This window comes from Cebus imitator, unplaced genomic scaffold (genome assembly GCF_001604975.1).
Source record: "Cebus imitator isolate Cc_AM_T3 unplaced genomic scaffold, Cebus_imitator-1.0 Scaffold53, whole genome shotgun sequence".
Classification (NCBI taxonomy): Eukaryota; Metazoa; Chordata; class Mammalia; order Primates; family Cebidae; genus Cebus; species Cebus imitator.
The window spans coordinates 2,985,311-3,004,185 of record NW_016107368.1 but is presented as its reverse complement, the minus strand read 5'-3'; the positions used below and the strand labels follow the sequence as shown (position 1 = coordinate 3,004,185).

At 50.4% G+C, this 18,875-nt stretch overlaps 1 protein-coding gene across 2 annotated transcripts in view; it reads right to left on the bottom strand.

The window, feature by feature from the left end:
• Window positions 1-781: 781 nt before the first annotated feature.
• The window catches only part of C3 (complement C3), a 38,434-nt gene continuing 20,340 nt past the window's right edge, over window positions 782-18,875 (bottom strand). The window contains exons 20-41 of one of the 2 annotated variants that reach the window (XM_017528284.2): window positions 17,793-17,935; window positions 17,485-17,697; window positions 16,324-16,390; window positions 16,110-16,196; window positions 14,192-14,395; window positions 13,303-13,378; window positions 12,793-12,952; window positions 9,883-9,981; window positions 9,246-9,402; window positions 8,642-8,805; window positions 7,506-7,664; window positions 7,294-7,353; window positions 7,071-7,161; window positions 6,899-6,950; window positions 5,014-5,101; window positions 4,809-4,898; window positions 3,027-3,132; window positions 2,290-2,379; window positions 2,001-2,084; window positions 1,314-1,397; window positions 1,091-1,226; window positions 782-967 (exon numbers count right to left, since the gene is read on the bottom strand). In XM_017528284.2, coding sequence (XP_017383773.1) covers window positions 826-967; window positions 1,091-1,226; window positions 1,314-1,397; window positions 2,001-2,084; window positions 2,290-2,379; window positions 3,027-3,132; window positions 4,809-4,898; window positions 5,014-5,101; window positions 6,899-6,950; window positions 7,071-7,161; window positions 7,294-7,353; window positions 7,506-7,664; window positions 8,642-8,805; window positions 9,246-9,402; window positions 9,883-9,981; window positions 12,793-12,952; window positions 13,303-13,378; window positions 14,192-14,395; window positions 16,110-16,196; window positions 16,324-16,390; window positions 17,485-17,697; window positions 17,793-17,935 — 2,552 coding nt within the window. In that variant the 3' untranslated portion in view covers window positions 782-825. Of the gene's footprint in view, window positions 968-1,090; window positions 1,227-1,313; window positions 1,398-2,000; window positions 2,085-2,289; window positions 2,380-3,026; window positions 3,133-3,276; window positions 3,310-4,808; window positions 4,899-5,013; window positions 5,102-6,898; window positions 6,951-7,070; window positions 7,162-7,293; window positions 7,354-7,505; window positions 7,665-8,641; window positions 8,806-9,245; window positions 9,403-9,882; window positions 9,982-12,792; window positions 12,953-13,302; window positions 13,379-14,191; window positions 14,396-16,109; window positions 16,197-16,323; window positions 16,391-17,484; window positions 17,698-17,792; window positions 17,936-18,875 lie in introns of those variants that run through there. The other variant, XM_017528285.2, reaches the window with a different exon arrangement.

Below are 18,875 nucleotides of genomic sequence, written 5' to 3'. Positions count from 1 at the left end.
GTGGATAGAGCTGAGGGTGCAGATGAGCGAACCGGTAAAGATTCAGATGAAAATATCGGTAAGATTAGGAGCAGGGAGAACATTAGGAAAAAAATGAGTGAATGCATTCTGGGCTTATACCTAGGTGATGGGGGGACTGGGTGTGGTGGCTCACACCTGTAAGCCAACCACTTTGAGAGGCCAAGGTGGGCAGATCAGTTGAGATCAGGAGTTCGAGACTAGCCTGGCCAACATGGTGAAATCCGTTCTCTACTAAATATACAAAAATTAGCTGGGCAAGGTGGCAGGCAACTGTAATCCCAGTTACTTAGTAGGCTGAGGCAGGAGAATCACTTGAACCCAGGAGGCGGAGGTTGCAGTGAGCCAAGATCACGGCACTGCACTCCAGCCTGGGCGACAGAGCGAGACTCCATTCCCACCCCACCAAAAAAAGAAGACAGTGTGGAATGGATTTTGAAAAAAAAGAAAGGAAAAGAAAATATTGGTAAAATTAACAGGTGAGGATACAGGTAAGCAAAGAGGTGAGAACTCAGGCGAAGGGGCTGTGAGCTACCGGTGAGTGTACAGGTGAGTATGCAGGCGAAATGGAGGTGAGATGCAGGTTCACTTCATGCTACGTGCAGGACAGGCAGGTCCATGCTTCTTGGATAAAGAAGTCAGCACACTCGCAGGTGAACGCCAGGAGAGAATGCAGTGGGAACAGGTGAGGTTTCAAGTAGGATGGAGCTGAGCTGCAGGTGGATTGCAGCCTCTTGCTCTCTGGCAAAGAATTCCAGACGCGTGAAATATAACAAGCTTTATTGGGAGTGGGGGAATGGGGTGTGGTCAGTTGGGGCACCCATAGACAACCATGTTCTCCGTGAAGGAGCCCAGTTCCTGGCATTGTTTCTGGTTCTCTTCGTCTTGGCATTCGTCGTCCTCCGGCCAGGGCTCCACCCAAGTGTCCTTCCCGATGATATAGCTGAGGCTGGAGGGGAGGAATAGCAGGTCAGGAAGGGGCGTGGTGTGGGCGGGGCATAGGGCGGGGGCAAATGGTGTGGGCGTGGCATGGGCGTGGTGGTTGCGCCTGCGTGCGCAGGACAGCACTCACTTGGGTTTCTCTCCCCAGAAGTCGGAGGAGAGGCCCCACATGAGGTAGAGTTTCCCTTTCTCCAGGTTCAGGGCTTCTCTGCACTTGATGGGGCTGATGAATGTGCGCTGCTGTCCAACCTGCACCTCATCCGTGCCTGGAGTGGTGGGCAGAGGGAAGAAGCTGAGCCATGGGGAGGAAGTCAGGGAGCCCCCCCACCCCCGGGCAGCGTGCTGAGGCTGACCTGACTTGATGATCTGCTCAATGGCCATGATGTACTCGTCAAAGTCATTGGACAGCTGGATCTTGACGAGTCGTGTCTTGTACACTGTGGGGGACAGGTGGACAGTGTGGGTCGTGGGCTAGGTTGACCATGAGGGGCACCCTGGTTTGCAAGTGCACCGGGGCATGTGGCTCTCTCCCCCAAGCAGAAAGTTGGAGAATCACAGCCAGTCACACTATGGCACACCCCTCATTACACACACAAGGCCTCATGCACACAGGCCCAGCCACCTATAATGTGTAGTAATGTACTATGTATACGAGGCAATGACAGCTACTCATATGCACACAACACTACAGCCTCATGGCCATGAGCATAACCAGCCACAATCACAGCACACAAAGCCACAACCACTGCGGTCATACACGCAACTTCAGGTGTCCACAACCACAGCCTCACATAACCATGGCCACACACAACTACAACCTCACAGCCACACTGCACACAACCACACTCACCTTTTCTCACATACGCATACTCCTAGTCACGGTTCCCCACACAGTCACGGCCCCTCACAACACATGCACACACACACACCACAGTCATCCACAGCCACAGCCTGAAGCCACACCATGACAACCATACCTACTACCCACCATACAGGTAGACACACACAGCCACACGAGTGACCCCCACCCCCCCACTCACCATAGTCCACTCCTGGCTCGCAGGCCTTGTCCAGCCTTTCCTCCTGGGTGACCTTGTCTCCTGACTTTTGCATGAAGCAATTCTCTGTAGGGTGGGGGCGGAGACAGGGTCTAAGTCCCACTCCTCATCTGGGCCTACTGCCCATGGGTGTGGCCAGCTCTGGGAGCCTACCCCTCTTGGTATCTCCCCTGGATATGGCCCCTGGGGGGGGGTCCCTGGCCATGGGATGGACGACCTAGGGAAGTGTGGCTTGCTCAGGTGCATCTGTTCCTGGCTCCAGGGAACTCACCCTCAGCACAGCGGCACAGTTCATCCCGGCAGAGCTTGTTCAGCTTTCCATCCTCCTTTTCTGGGTGGTAGAACCGTGTACAGCTTTCCTCTGCAGGCGGACGTGACGCGGAGGAGATCAGGGGATAAGGGCCTCCCTCCCAAGACCACGCCTGGGAGGTCCAGATCCCCAGTTCTCAGTCTACAGATCTGGAGATGCCAGGTCTTCAAACCCTCAGCTCCCTTGGACCCCCAGACCCCCTCTACTTTCTGATCTTTGGGATTCTCAGACCCAGCTCACAGACACCTGGGACCCTCAGACCCCAAATTCATACATTCCTGGGACACTCAGATCTCCCACCGTCATATCCCTGGAATCTTTAGACCCTTATTTTCAGACTGCCTCCCCAACTCACATATACCCAGGTCCCTGAGACTCCTGGATCCATCAGACCCCCAACTCTCAGATCCCTAGAACCAACTCATAGATCCTTGTGACCCTCAGACCCCTGGGACCTTCAGACAATGAATCCTGAAATCCCTGGACTCCTTAGAACTTCATTCTCAGATCCCCTCAGAACCTCAGAACCTCAACTCATAGATCCTTGGGACCTTCAAACTCGTGGGACCTTCAGACTACTAATCCTCAAATTCCTGGACTCCTTAGAGCTTCATTCTCAGATCCCCACAACTCATATATACCTGGGACTCTCCAGCCCCTGGAACCATTAGACCCCAGGCCCTAGGTTGGCTGCTCACCCAGGTTGTAATAGGCGTAAACCTTGACCGCACCAGGCTGGATAAGTTCTATGTTAAAATACTGGTGAACTTTGAAAGACAGACAGTCTTCCTCGGAGTGTGAGACCTGAGGGGGAAGGAGGAGTTTGGTCAGTGGGGTGATGTAGGAGGGATTAGGTCCTGCGAGCTGGGGCAGTGATGGAGAAATTGAATGAGTCGAGGAGGAAGTGGTGAAGATAAATGAGCAATTCACCAAATCCATTTACTTTTCTTCCTAGGCTCACAGCTAGACTACATTTCTCAGCTCCTCTTCCAATTAGGTGTGGCCAGGTGGCTGAACTCTGGCCAATGAATTGCTATCTATGACCATAAAAACAACCCATGCACAATCTTCTTTTCATCTATAGTGAACAAATCCTACGGAGAACTACAAAAGATCCTAAGGATTGCAGAGCCCCAGGATGGAAGGTGCTTCGATCCCTGAGTGACTACATGGAGCATAGGGACTCCTCCTTACCTCCCATGCCAACTGGACTTTACATGAGTGAGAAATACAAGTCTGTTGTGTTAAGATCCCATATTCTTAGGGGTTTTGTTTTAGTAGCTAGTGTTACTTAAACTGACTAAAATGGGATTGAGGGGCCCTGTGGGTATCAGGAGTTAGCAGGGAGGATAGGGGATAGGAGAATGGGAAGAAATAGAGAAGGGAGAGGGGAAAGCCCCAATCCTGGTAGAGATAAAAGAGTAAGAGAATACCAGATGGATAGAAAATAACAGAAGAGAGGGCAGGTGTGGTGGCTCATGCCTGGAATCCCAGCCCTTTAGGAGGCTGAGGCAGGAGGATTGCTTGAGGCCAGTAGTTTGAGACCAACTTGAGCAACATATCAAGACCCCCATCTCTACAAAAAATAAAACAATCAGCTGGATACTTACACAGAATATTTATGAAGAAACAAGAACAAAAATTTAGCTGGGGCCAGGCACCGGGGACTCATGCCTGTAATCCCAGTACTTCAAGAGGCTGAGGTGGGAGGATCACTTGAGCTTGGGAGTTTAAAACCAGCCTGGGCATTATAGTGGGTCCCCATAGCTACAAACTTTTCTTTTTTTTTAATTCACTGGGCATGGTTGCATGCACCTGTAACTCCAGCTACTCAGGAGGCAGAGGTGAGAGGATTATGTAGCCTGGGAGATCAAGGCTGCAGTGAAGAAAAAAAAAAAAAAGGCTGGGTAAAAAAGCATAATATTTATGAAAAAATAAACAAACAAAAAATTAGCTGGGTGCAGTGTTGTAGGCCTGTAGTCCCAGCTACTCAGGAGGCTGAGGCAGGAGGATCCCTTGAGCCAGAAATTTGACTTTGCAGTGAGCTAGTATCAAGACACTGCTCTCCAGCCTGGGTGATACAGCGAGACCCTGTCTCTTGAAAGAAAGAAAACAACAGAAGAGAGAAATAGATGCACAGAAAGAAACAACGCTCAGGATTGGGCTAAGGAACAAGGCGAGAGCTTTCTCTCTACAAAGCACTTAAAAAAAATCCAAAGGGGCTCTTTTTCAATGGTTTAACATGCTGATAAGAAGCTGAAGGAGCCAAATGGTCAGAAGATGAGATGCTTATAGAAGATACTGGGTTGACCCCCCTTATTTTACAAGCTCCTTCCCCTATCACCCAGCAGCACAGACCCTGTCTCCTCTAGCCTAGGGCTAGCCTGACCCAGAGACAAAAGCTGAAGAGAAAAATGACCAGCCAGATAGAGGTCAAGGTGCCCATGGAAGCCTCCCAGGGGAGGATGATGCAGCCTTACCTTTTCCAGGTAGATGATGAGGGTGTTCCTATCGGAGAAGGCTTTGTCCAGCTCATACTTGGAGATGTATCTGTCAACGCCACTGGCCAGCTGGGGAAAGGTAAAGACTGTGAAAAATCCTTCCTGGACCCTTCTCTGCCTGCAGCCTCTTCCAGACAGACCCCAGGCTCCTTTCCACTTATCCCAGCTTCTGAGCCCTTCATACCTTCTTGAGGTCTTCTGTGTCTGGAGCGAAGCCAGTCATCATGGATATGTCCAGTATAGACATAGTGGCATCCTGGTCTCCCAGGTACCTGGATAGTGCAGAAAGAAGGATATTGGGTCCCAAGGTGGGGTCAGCCCCAAGGGTCTGGTCAGGCACTGAGACTTGCAATTCCCACATAGCAGCACAGAGGGGCGTTACATTTTTTAGGAAACATTTCCCCAAAGGAAATAAAAGACATGGTAGTGTAACAGTCAAGGTGATTGATTAAGAGCTCAGACTCTGGACCCAACTGCATGGATTCAAATTCCAGCTCTAAATAACATTGGTTGCATTATTTGACCCCCTCCATGCATCAGTTCTAGAAAACAAAGGCAAGAATACAGACAACCCGCACTTGGCATGAATCAGTTAAATCACACTAGTACCCCAGTGACATGGTTCCCATTTCGGCATCTTGGTATATTGATCATGAGTAGCTGCATGAGGTATAGACTTTGCTGCTAACTCTTCAGTCTAGAAATCACTACATAAATAACAGATGAACATCATAATTGAGGGCCAGTTACTGTCACTCCCTTTGAAGTCCATCAGTGATTGGTCACTGAGCTTCTGCTATTCAATTTATGCACAGACAGCAAAGTGTGTAGTTATGTTGCCTCCCTGTCTCCAGGGGGCAAACTCCCATGAGATTTTACAACAATGTATCACCAAAAGAGGGAACTGGCCAACAAAGATACAAATGCAGTAAAGAAATGAAAAGCGATAATGCCAGAAGGGAACTTCAAAGAGGGCATGAATGGAGTTACAGAAGACTAGCAGACCTTGGGGATGTTGATAAGTGGCTGGAGGAACTCAGTGAAGGCAAATGTATTAGCACAAATGAGGAAGGTCCTGCGGACAAAAAGGATGAAGATGTCCGAGAAGAAGGGACATTATAGAATAAAAAGTCACTTTAAAGGAACTCTTGGAGGAATTTCATGATACCGAAAGCTCAAAGGATAACATATTGGAAGCTGATCCAAACTTAGAAAGGGGCAAGACAACGTATTAAGGCATAGAAAAGATATTTACTCCCATGTTGTGAATTACACAAAGAGAAGAAGGCAAGCATTTTTTTAATGCCTTTTTTTCTGAAGCACTGTCCATAAGTGTTTTACAAAGGAAAAACAAAAACAAAAACATCTTGCATCTCAATGTTCTAGTGTTTTAAATTACAGTGTGGTCAAATACTCATCTTACTATATCTTTCATTTCCCTTCATCTTTATAACTAGCAGTATGAGAATTTAAAATGTTGTAATAGAAACATTTAGGCTAGGCATGTGGCTCATGCCTGTAATCCCAAAACTTTGTGAGGCCAAGGTAGAGGATTGCTCAAGGCCAGGAGTTCGAGACCAGCCTGGGCAACACAGTGGCCCCTACGTCTAGAAGGAATAAAAAATAAAAATTAGCTAGGTGTTATGGCACACTCCTGTAGTCCCAGCTACTTCAGTGGCTGAGGCGAGAGGATCGCTTGAGCCAGGGAGTTTGAGGTTGCAGTGAGCTATGATTATGCCACTGCACACCAGCCTGTCTGGCAGAGCAAGACCCTATCTCTCTTAAAAGAAAAAAAGAAACATTTAAAGGTCATGGAATGATTGTGTACTTTTCTCCACTGATCGCTAAGATCACCTGGACAGTCTCAACGTCCATGGTCATTGCCGTGGTCTCACCCTGACATGCAAAGCAAGGACGGTCTGTGTTCTCTACCTCATGGTGGATACTTAGAACAGTACCAGATACACAGTGTACTTGGAAATTATTGAATATCATGGATAGTCTTCGCAAGAAGTCTTGCTAGAGATAGAGGGATGGCCAAGATGAACCCCAGGCATCTAGCTTCTTACCTGGTACAGATATTAAGGACCATACTGTTCTTGGCATCCTGAGGCCTCTTTTCTAGAAACACAGAAGAGAGAAAGATGGGAGAGGGTATACCTGGGTGTTGATTCCGGAGGGGCGAAGACATTAGAAGAGGGGTAGGAGGAAGGTGGCAGATAAGGCCTCGATTCCTTTTACCTGTTTCCGGCGCTGGTGTTATGGTGACCCTGAGGTCGAATTTATTACAGGTGAGTTGACCTTTGACCTTAGCATGGTACATTGTCACCACCTGGTAAGATGGGAGAGGAGACAAAATGTCAGCCCACAGGACTAGGACTGCTGAAGACAAGAAGAGAGGGTCCCGCTGGGACAGAGGGGCATGAGCCGGGCCAGTGTGGGTTTCTGTTTTCCTGTTCCTTACCGACAAGGTACCTTGGCCTTTTCCTTCAGCTGTGACAGTGAAACCCTCATTTTCCTTGGTCTGCAGAGTGAGGAGAGATAAGACAGCATGTTGGTAATTAAGCCTTCTGCTGCCTGTGATGGTCACCTGCCCTCCCTCTTGCTTCGCAGTAAACCCTGGCTGGTGGAGAGGGTGACAGCAAGAGTGAGGAGGGCTTGGCTGGGTGACTGTACCTCTTCTGATCGCAGGAGGCTGGCTGATTCCCAATGGATACGGTGAGTGATCTTGGAGCTGCGGCTTGGCAGTTGGAGGGACACATCCAGGTTCAGTTCCTTGTGGTCAGGGACGTCCTTTTGGTATTGGGCCAAGGCTTGGAACACCATGAAGGTGGCCTAGAACCCACGAGAGAGAAGGATGGTGAGCTGGGAACTTTGGAAAGTGGCTAGAATCCAATGGGGGATAAAGGGGTTCAATTCAGAGCTGGGACATCAAATCGTGACCCAGAACCCACTAGAGAGTTCAGGAGTAATACTGGAGTTCATCGGACACTGAGAACATGTTCTAGAACCCTCTGTCGGACAGAAATTTACACCAGGACTTGCAGATGCTGAGAACATGTCTAGAATCCACCAGAAAGTCTAGATATAAGATTAAGGGTCTAGTGACCCTGAGGATGTGGTCTAGATCCATCCAGAGGAGAGAGTCTTACACCAGGACTTGGAGACACTGAGAATATGTCTAGAACCCACTTATAAAAAAAAACAGAATAAAACTGTAGCCAGAGGACACTGAGCATATAGTCTAGAACCCAAAAGTGATACTGTAACGCTGAGAACACAATTGACAGACCACTAGAAAGAAAGGTCAGCTGGAGCCCGATGATGCTGAAGCCTCAAGCTACTGAAATCATGGTCTAGAAGAGGGTTTGGATAATGCCCTAGGGTAACTGAGAACATTGTATGGAGCCCGCCAGTGACAGTGTGACATTGAGAGCCTGGGAGAACTGGGAACCTGGTCTAGAACCCACCAGCGAGGCAGGGTAAGATGGTGAGCCTATTGGAACTGGGAACATGGTCTAGAATCCACCAGGTGGAGAGAGAGGCTTAGACCTCAACCTGGGCCCTAAGAACATAATCTAGACACCTGGGGCAAGAATAAGGCTCAACACACAGCTTGGAGTATCTAGATCGTATTCTAGAATCTATAGATGGGTTTGCAACTAAGAAAAACTGATTCTCCACTCCACTCCCATCACACTGGCTTGTGGGAAAGAAGAATTGCCTCCGTGGGCCTCAGTGTCTTCTCTAGGAGGCCCCTGGAAGCCACAGGAGGCAGATATGCATGTTCCTGAGGTGGGGGGACCACTTGCCTGGGTAGAGCCATAGCCACCACCGTAGTATCTCTGCTCATTGAGCCAACGCACGACGGGAGGCACAGAGTCAAAGTCTTTTAGATGCAGGAGGGCCAAGAGGGCATAGGATGTGGCCTCCACATTGTAGAGCTGCTGACCAGGCTCCTCCCAGCGGTTCTTATCTGCAAAGAGGATACCCCAACCCAGTGCCAACTGCTCTGTCCAGCCTGGGGATGGCTCAGACAAAGCTCAGAAAAAGACGCATGCTACACGTCTTGGTGTCCAGGTGTCCCGGCTGACGTTTGAGGCTCTCAGTTCATTGGCTCCTGCCTTGCCCTCGTTTCATCCACTCTCACTTCTCCCTTTGAAATGGATGCTTAACACGCATTTGCTGAATGAATCATGTGACAAACCTTCTTGTGTGGTTGACGGTGAGCACCTGGTAAACCTTACAGCCACGCATCCCTGCTCAGCTCAGGGTCATGTGTCCCAGCTTAAGAGCCTAGGACTGTCCATCCATTGGCTTAGGGTCATCCATCCCAGCTCAGCTAAAAGCCATGCATCCCAGCTCAGTATTTCCTGCCCTAAACTCCAGCCTTCGCCCCTCCAGGCCATCCCTCACCTTTGGCCGTGCTCAGAAATTTGTTGAGAAGAGGCCCCTTCAGTTTGTCCAATTGGGCCAGGGCATAGCCAGCGATGGCCACCGTGTAGGATCTCTGTAGGTTCATGTAGTTGGCTTCAAGGAAGTTTCCTGCGTCAGTGATGCTGCCTGGCAGGCTCTGTGAGAAAGAGGATCAGATTCTCTGGTCACATGGGCATTGCTGTCTCATTAGTAAGGCTCATACAAGCAGCACTTCCTGAGCATCAGGGACTTCTGCCCTTGGGATATATCTGTCTTAGATTTGTCCATTTTTTAGGATTTCCCAGACATTTTAGGCATGAGCTGCCTTGTCGCTGAATACCTATTATGTATCTGGAGAAGTCCACATACCCCGTGGTGTGCTGGTAAATGTTTAACAACCAGCTCTCCAGTGGGAGGGTTGAGGGATCCTTGGTTTATAACGATTGACAATTGCTGTGGTGTAAATGCTCCCACTGGGGCCAATTTCATGCTGTTGATGTGACGTTGCTGGACAAAGTGTGGGGAGAGATTCTCCAAATTGCTACTCATAAACTAGAATGGATCAGATTCAGTGCGCCACCGTGGCTGTGCTGTGTCAGGTGCGGTAGGGTAGGGTGGGAAGGTGGAGGGTACTTACGTTGACAAGCTCCTCGCAAATATCTTTAGCCTCCTGCAGCGAGATGAGAACGAAGGCCGTGAGGGCCATGTCTTTCTCCTGAGTGTTCCGGAAGCCACCCTGGAATGGGGAGCAGAAGGAAGCAAGGCTGGGGTCACAGGTGTGTCCATACATACCAGTCATCCCTCCTGCAGAATCAGGGGTACTGGGCAGGGCTGAGGCTCTTTTCGTGTCACCCTGCGCCCAGGTAGGTCAAGCTTCTTAGTATTAATTCATGCAATCATTTCTTCCTTCCGCAAATGTCAATGGAGGGCCTCTGTGCTGGCACCATGGGTACAATGGTTGACCTGTTGTAAAACCAGACATGGGCTCTAGCCCTCACGGAGCTCTTGTCTAGTAGGGAAGATGGATATGGTCCACCCAGCTCAAGAGATACTTGTTTTTGTTTGTTTGTTTGTTTGTTTTTGAGACAGAGTTTCACTCTTGTTGCCCAGGCTGGAGTGCAGTGGCACAATCTCGGCTCCCTGCAACCTCCGCCTCCTGGGTTCAAGCAATTCTCCTGCCTCAGCCTCCTGAGTAGCTGAGATTATGGGCATGTGCCACCATGCCTGGCTAATTTTTGTATTTAATAGAGATGGGGTTTCCCATGTTGGTTAGGCCGGTCTCGAACTCCTGACCTCAGGTGATCCACCCGCCTCAGCCTCTCAGTGCTGGGATTAGAGGCGTGAGCCACCACACCCAGCCAAGAGATATATACCTATAAGTGGATGAGTTCTGTGCAGGGGAGGAGTACACAGCAGTGACAATGAACTGTGGGAGTGTGACCCAGTTTGGGAGGTCAGGAAAAGTGTCCCCGAGGGAGTCAACTCTCACAGAGGGCAGGGATTAGCATACTAGGTGGCATAAACAGCATGTGCAAAGGCCCTGTGGCACAATAGAGCAAGGCTCCTATCGATGGATGGAGCCTGGAAAGAGAAGAAAGGCTGGAAGTCTGGAAGCCTGAAAGTCAGACTGAAGCAGTGATTCTCCATCTCAAGCACACATTATCATCACCTAAGGGAATGGGGGTACTTTAAAAAACTCAGATTCCTAGGCAGGGTGTGGTGGCCCACGCCTGTAATCCCAGCACTTTGGGAGGCTGAGACGGGTGGATCACCTGAGGTCAGGAGTTTGACAGCAGCCTGGTCAACATGGTGAAACCCCGTCCCTACTAAAAATACAAAAATTAGCTGGGTGTGGTGGTGGGCGTCTGTAATCCCAGCTACTTGGGAGCTTGAGGCAGGAGAATTGCTTGAACCCAGGAGGTGGAGGTTGCAGTAAGCTGAGATTGTGCCATTGCACTCCAGCCTGGGTAACGAGCAAAGCTCCATCTCAAAACACACAGACACACACACACACCCCTCAGGCAGGGTGTCACACCTGTAATCCCAGCACTTTCGAAGGCCTTGGTGGGTGGATCACCTGAGGTCAGGAGTTTGAGACCAGCCTGACCAACATGAAGAAACCCCATCTACAAAAACACAAAATTAGCCGGGAGTGGTGGTGCAAGCCTGTAATCTCAGCTACTAGGGAGGCTGAGGCAGGAGAATCGCATGAACTAGGGAGGCAGAGGTTGCAGTGAGCTGAGATCATACAACTGCACTCCAGCCTGGGTAACAGAGTGAGACTCCATCTCAAAAAAAAAAAAAAAAAAAAAAAAAAAAAAAAAAAAAAAAAAAAAACCAAAAAAAAAAAAAAAAAAAAAAAAAAAAGAAAACCCTCAGATTCCTGGGTCCTGCCCACAGATTCAGTGAGTCTGGGGTCCAGTCTCAGTATATGTTTTGTTTTTGAGATAGGGTCTCACTCTGTTGCCAGCCTGAAGTGCAGTGGCACCATTATGGCTCACTGCAGCCTCGACCTCCTGGGCTCAAACCATCCTCCTGCCTTGGCCTCCCAAACTGCTGGAATGACAGGCATGGACCATGGAGCCTAGGCACAGAATGTGCATTTCTAGTAAGTTCATGGGTGCTGCTGCTGCTGCTGCTGCTGGTCTGAGAGTCACACTTTGAGAACCACTGCTGGAAGGAATTTTGTGTTTATGAGCCATAGGGGAGCCACGGGACTTTCTAAGGACTGATCCAATTGGATTTGAAAAAATCACCCCAGCTGCTATGTGGTGAGTGTCTGAGAGCCAATCAGAGTGGGAGGCCACCAGGATGATGGCCAGGAGGTGGCTTCTACAGGGTCTCCTAATAAGGAGGGGAGGGGGAAGTATTGCTTGGTCCAGGGGCTGGTCATGAGGAGGGAGAGAAGGGGATGATTCTTGCAACATCATGGGAGAATGTGGGTATTGATGGATTGAATGTGAGAAGGGGACTCCCAGGCAGGACCCCTGCACTTAGTTTAATGAAATTCACCCCCCTTTTTTTTTGAGACAGAGTCTTGCTCTGTTGCCCAGGCTGGAGTGCAGTGGCATGATCTTGGCTCGCTGCAACCTCTGCCTCCCGAGTTCAAGAGATTCTTCTGCCTCAGCCTCCCAAGCAGCTGTGACTACAGGCCTGTGCCACCACGCCCGGCTAATTTTGTACTTTTAGTAGAGACACGGTTTCACCATGTTAGCCAGGCTGGTCTCGAACTCCCGACCTCGTGATCCGCTCACCTCAGCCTCCCAAAGTGCTGGGATTACAGGCCTCAGCCACCACGCCCGGTCATAATGAAATTCTTCATAATTTCTGAACGAGAGGCTGTGTATCTTCATTTTGCACTGGGCTCCACGGGTGTCTGGGTTTTGCAATGCTGGAGTGACACCTCTGGCTCATTTATCTCTCTGTCCCCGCCCCCACCCCAATCTCTGTAAAGGGAATTGGGCAGTGGGCACATGGAAATGGGGGTCTCTCTTGTGTTCATCCTATGAGGCTCATTTCCATTTTGCCCTACATCCCAGTGTCTTACAATCATTTCTTGGTGTATCACGGGCCCATCCTCCTGGAAGACCCCGTCAGGCTTCTGTTTCTCCAGGATCAGCCATTTAACAGCCCCGCAGAGGACTTGGGAGTCGATGGCAATGAGGTTGACGGCCAGAGAGAAGACCTTGACCACGTAGGCGGTCAGCCTGGGGGTTGGCACAGAGCGTGAGCCAATCGGCTCTGAGATACAAAGACTGCCATGCCAACCAGCCAATGAGCAGGGGGGAGGGACCAGGGCCTGGCCCAGTTTGCCCGGTTTGCTGTCCCAGGTTCCAGGACCCAGCTGTTGCACGCTGTCCGTGCTTAAGGATATCTGCTTAATGATCACCGGCCACTCAGCCAGCGAATGCCTGGACTCTGCGGGCGGAAGCGTCTAGGGCTGTTTGAGCAAGGCTGGCCTAGGGGACTACCCCTGGCCGGGGTCTGGGTCCGGCTGGGGTGTGAGATTAGGGGGTATGCATGGCCTAAGCTGGCTGAGCTGGCTGTTGGGACTCACCAGGTGCTGGGTGGCCGGTCCAGGAAGGCCGCATAGGCAGAGCTGGGTTGTTTGAAGGCCAGCTGCTGTGTGTACCCTGCATGGAAGAGAGAGTGACCCCAAAACAGCGGGGCTGAGCAGAGGGGGCACACCGGGAAGGCAGGGGTGGCGTGCAGAAAGGAGACAGGGGCTCAGGGTCGGGAGGGATTCTGGGAGGAGGGCAGCTTAAAGAGGGAAGGACTCAAAGAGGTTGGGGGATCAGAGCGAGGATGGGGAGGAGTTCGCAGAGGACTGGGATTCAGAGAAGGGAGGGATCTTGAGGGTGGGGGGCTTTCAGGGAGGGAAGGGAACTCAGAGAGGGGGTAGAGTCTCAGAGAAGAGGCATGGCCTAGAGAGGAGGTGGGGCCTCAGATAAGAGTGGCTGGGAGAAGAGGTGGGGTCTCACAGGAGGGTGTGGCCTTGAGAAGAGGAGGGGCCTCAGCAAATAAGCGTTGCCCTAAGAGGCGGGGTCTCATGAGTCGGCCCTGGGAGGAGGCAGGGCCTCAGACGGCATGGCCTTGAGAAAAGGTGGGCCTCGGGAGGTGGGTGTGGCCTTGAGAAAAGGCAGGGACTCATGAGCTTGGCCTGGGAGGAGGCACGGCCTTAAAGGGCGTGGCCTTGAGAAGACGTAGGCCTCAGGGGATGGGCGTCGCCTTGAAAGAGGAGAGGTCTAAAGAAGCATAGCCCGGGAGGAGGCCGGGCCTCAGAGGGCGTGGCCTTGAAAAGAGGTGGGGCCTCAAATGAGGGGAATGGCTGGGAGAGGAGGCGGGGCCTCAGGGGAGGGCGTGGTCTTGAGACAAAGTGTGGTCTTAGGGGAGGGGGGCGCTTGGAAAGGGGTCCCTGGGGTCTCCATGAGGGTCAGGGCGCCCACCCTTCTTGATGAGCTCCACGGCCTCCTGCCGCTTCTCCAGGCCGAACTTCTCCCATTGCTCCGTTTGATCCAGGTAATGCACCGCGATGACCGTGGGTGTCATGCCAATCATGTTCTGTTCCCCGCAGCCCGAGGGGGTCACGATGAGGTGCTTCAACCGGTCCCCGTCGATGGCATCCTCTGTCATCTGGGCCACCGGGGTCCCTGCAGCGGGTGAGGAGAGGACGTCACTCAAGCCGGGTGACCCACCTTGGGGTGGGGTGAAAAGGGTTCCAGCCTCCTATCCAGCCAGGGCCAAGGAGTCGGGGACAGGCGAGGGCTGGGAAAATGTGACTGCCGGGAGGGGAGGATGCACGGCTGAGTGGCTGTTGGGGGTCTGCACTGTAGGGAGGGGGACGTGCTTCATAAGGGTACCCTGGTCCCTGGGTCTCGTTTCACCAGCAGTAAAATAATTCCAGTAACGATATTCAGGAATACTCATACTGTGCTTAAGGTTACTTCCCATACTGTTCTAAGAGAACATCACAGAGTATCTCATTTCATCGTCACACCAGGCCAGGTGCGGTGGCTCACACCTGTAATTCCAGCACTTTCGGAGGCTGAGGTGGGTGGATCACCTGAGGTTAGGAGTTCGAGACCAGCCTGACCAATATGGTGGAATGCATCTCTACTAAAAATACAAAAGTTAGCCAGGCGTGGTGGCTGGTGCCTGTAGTCCCAGCTACTCAGGAGGCTGAGACATGAGAATGGCTTGAATCTGGGAGGCAGAAGTTGCAGTGAGCTGAGATCAAACCACTGTACTCCAGCCTGGGCGACAGAGCAAGACTCCGTTTCAAAAAAAAAAAAAGTCACACCAACCCTTGGAGGTAGATACTATTATTCTTCCAACTATCAAAGATGAAAAAAACAAGGCTTGTCCCAGAGCCTTATATCTTTCTCCAGCCTACCCTACTGGGGCAAGAAGTGAGCTCCAGAATTTCTGGTCTTGTGCTATATTGCTTGGCTTTTTGTTTTTTGTTTTGTTTTGTTTTGTTTTTGTTTTTGAGAAGGAGTCTCGCTCTGTTGCCCAGGCTGGAGGCTGGAGTGCAGTGTTGTGATCTCGGCTCACTGCAGCCTCCACCTCCCAGGTTCAAGTGATTCTCCTGCCTCAGCCTCCTGAGTAGCGGGGATTACAGGCATATGCCATCACGCCCAGCTAATTTTTGTACTTTTAGTAGAGACAGGGTTTCACCATGCTGGCCAGGGTGACCTCAAACTCCTGACCTTAGGTATCTGCCTTTCTTGGCCTCCCAAAGTGCTGGGATTACAGGCTATTGCTTCTCATTTAAGCTGAATTCCCGTCTAAGAAGCATAGAAGTTCTAGAAGAAATTAACCTGATGTATCAGCAAAAGCTCTTTGCTGAACTAAATACTATCTGGAGGCTTCTATAAAACTGATCATAGCAAAGAATGTCTGTATGGTTGAAAAAAAATTTTAAAGCCGGGCACAGTGGCTCACACCTGTAATCCCAGCACTCTGGGAGGCCAAGGCGGGCAGATCACTTGAGGTCAGGACTTAGAGACCAGCCTGGTCTACATGGTGAAACTCCATCTCTACTAAAAATACAAAAAATTAGCTGGGGGTGCCGGTGTGTGCCTGTAATCCCAGCTACTAGGGAGGCTGAGGCAGGAGACCCGCTTGAACCCAGGAGGCAGAGGTCACGGTGAGCCGAGATGGCGCCATTGCACTCCAGCCTGGGTGACAGGGCTCCGTATAAAATAATAAAAAAAATTTAAAGAGAGAAATCGGATCACGGAGGAGCTGTCCTAGCTGAAGGGGAAGAGAAAGGTGCGGGTTAAGCACCTCCAGAATGAGACGGAATTCGGCTCCCTCCATGCCTTCCTGGACCCCATGGGGTCGGGGCCAAAGGCATCTCACCTTGCAGGAGAATTCTGGTCTCAGACTCTGTGTCCGGGACTTGGTCGCTGAGATCTGCAGGTGGGACGTCCTCTTTCTGTACTCCTTCTGCTGCGTGAGTGAGACACACCGATGGCGCTAGTTCCCTCCCACCCTACCCTACCTCACCAAACCCAGGTCATTTCCCCGCCGAACCCCGCCAGCCCCGCAGCCCCTACCCCTGCAGCCGACTCACCATTGCCCAGGTGTTCTGGATCCAGCGTTCGAACAGCCACAGTTTTGTTCATCCTGATTCCTTCCGGCTACTCAGTGTTGGAGGTAGGAGGGAGTCGTTGGATGGATAAAAGGACAGACAGACACACAGATGGTCAGCAGGGCACTGTCCTTAGAATTACCCTAGCATAGGTGTCAAAGCTTCTGAACCCGGCCCCTTCCCGCAGCTGTGTGATTAGGTGGCAGTTACTTAACCTCTCTGTGCCTCAGCTTCCCTCCTTATAAGAAGCCAATACAAACATCTGCCTATTGTGTTGTGGTGTGAATTTATCAGAAAACTATAAATTAATAATGAAATAATATAACCTTTTGAATTCTTTGTTTTTGAGACAGGGTCTCAATACAATAAAATACAAAAATTAGCTGGGCGTGGTGGTGAATGTCAGTAATCCCAGCTACTCCGAAGGCTGAGGCATGAAAATCGATTGAACCCTGGAGAGGGAGGTTGCAGTGAGCTGAGATCATGCCACTGCACTATAGCCTGGGTGACAGAGTGAGACTCTGTCTCAAAAATATAAATAACTAAAATAAAATTTTAAAATTGAGTATAAAAAATATTATTGGGGTCGGGCACAGCGGCTCATGCCTGTAACACCAACACTTTGGGAGGCTGAGGCAGATGGATCACCTGAGATCAGGAGTTCGAGACCAGCCTGACCACCATGGTGAAAACCCATCTCTACTAAATACAAAAAAGTTTGGGCGTGGTGATGGGCGCCTACAGTCCCAGCTACTCGGGAGGCTGAGGCAGGAGAATTGCTTGAATCCAGGAGGCAGAGGTTGCAGTGAGAGGACATCGTGCCATTGCACTCCAGCCTGGGAGACAGGGTGAGACTCCATCTCAAAAAACAAAAAACAAAATAAAAAAAAAAAACACCATATTATTGATTGGTGATGGTTGATGAGCTTCTCGGCACCCCCTAAAATTCTATGTCTGGGGTTATCTCACTCACTTTACCCCAATCCTGGCTCCACTTCTGAAATTCTGGGACTTCCAAATTTCCTAAGCCAGACACTATGATTCTCAGTGTCTCAGAGCCTGGATCTCCAACCTGAGTCAATAGTATGAAGACCAGGAGCCCTCTCTGAAGGACAAGGGTTTGTGGGTTCCCAGAGCACTCACCACGACCTTCAGGGACTTCTTGACACCGTCACTGATGAAAAAATGGTAGACGGCAGCCTTGACTTCTACTTCCTGCAGGCCAGTCTTTAGGGGCACGATGACATAGGGAATGGACATCGAGGACTTGTGGGGGACGGTGACAGTCTGCTGGTGACGCCTCTTGGCAGTGGCCAGGCTGCAGAAGGCTGGGTTGTGGAGCAGCTCCACCCTCACCTGCCAGGGAGAGAAAGTATCAGGGCAAGCGTGTGTGCAGCAGGCTGCTTACCGGCTTGCAGTCTCCATGAAGCGTCTGCCACCCTGGGACCCACCTTGAGATCTTCCTTCTCCCGGTAATTGTAGAGAACGGCTCGGATTTCCACCTGCTCGTTTCGAACGACAGAGTAGGGTAGCCGCAGGTCGATGAAGAAGTCCTGCATGACCGTCACCTCGAAGGGGTCTGCCACACAGATCCCTGCCGGGCAGAGACAGAACATGGAGTGTTGGAAACAGATGGAAATAGAGGCTCGGTACCACAAAGAAAAATCAGCACCGAGACAAAGGATCTTCGAGCCACGCAATTTTTACTTCCTGGGCTGCAGGAAGGGTACTCTCGATAGCCATTTTCCAATGAGAGTACAACGAATAAAGGAACACACACAAATTGATCCCTCGCGCATTTGGGGTCGTCCTTACTGCTGTGTCTGATCCCCATTGGCTGGAGCCAGACCTCACAATCTAAACTAAAAACCTGATTGGCTAACAACTTAAAACTTTTCTACACAGGTGAAAGCAATGGAGAGCTGGGCCATGCCTGTGAGCACGTCCAGCACAGACATCTTGGTTAAAGTACAAGGACACAGAATGTACTACATGCCTGTAAGCATGTCTAACAGCTGCATAGGATAGGACTTAACAAAGAACTACTAGCACACTTATTTTTTTAAGAAGAGAGGAAAAATTCCTTTTAAAATTTAATTTTAAAAGGAACTTTGCTACTTCCCACAGGGAGGGTCAAGGTCGGGGAGGGTGGACAGAGTGGACAAGCTCAGGCTCCTGGGTCTCAGCTCTTATGACTCACTGCGGGAGCTCTCCCTAACTCAGCCTATCTTTGCGGAAACCTGTGAACTAAACGCTGTCAATGATGATAAGTGACAGATGATAGGGGTGGCTGGGGTTACCATCATTTAATGTTTTCCATTCTGTTTGTAGTTTGACTCAGATATCTATGTGTAGGGAGGAAGGGACATCTCCAAAATATATCTGCAACTCTGAAATGGTAGCCCCAAGCTGTGAGTGAGTGCTGAGCACTCAAAATGGGGTTAGCTCGAGTGAGAAGCTGGATCTGTATTTTTATTTGTTGTACTTGTATTTAAATGTATTTAATTTAATTCAGACTTAATTTTTTTTTTTTT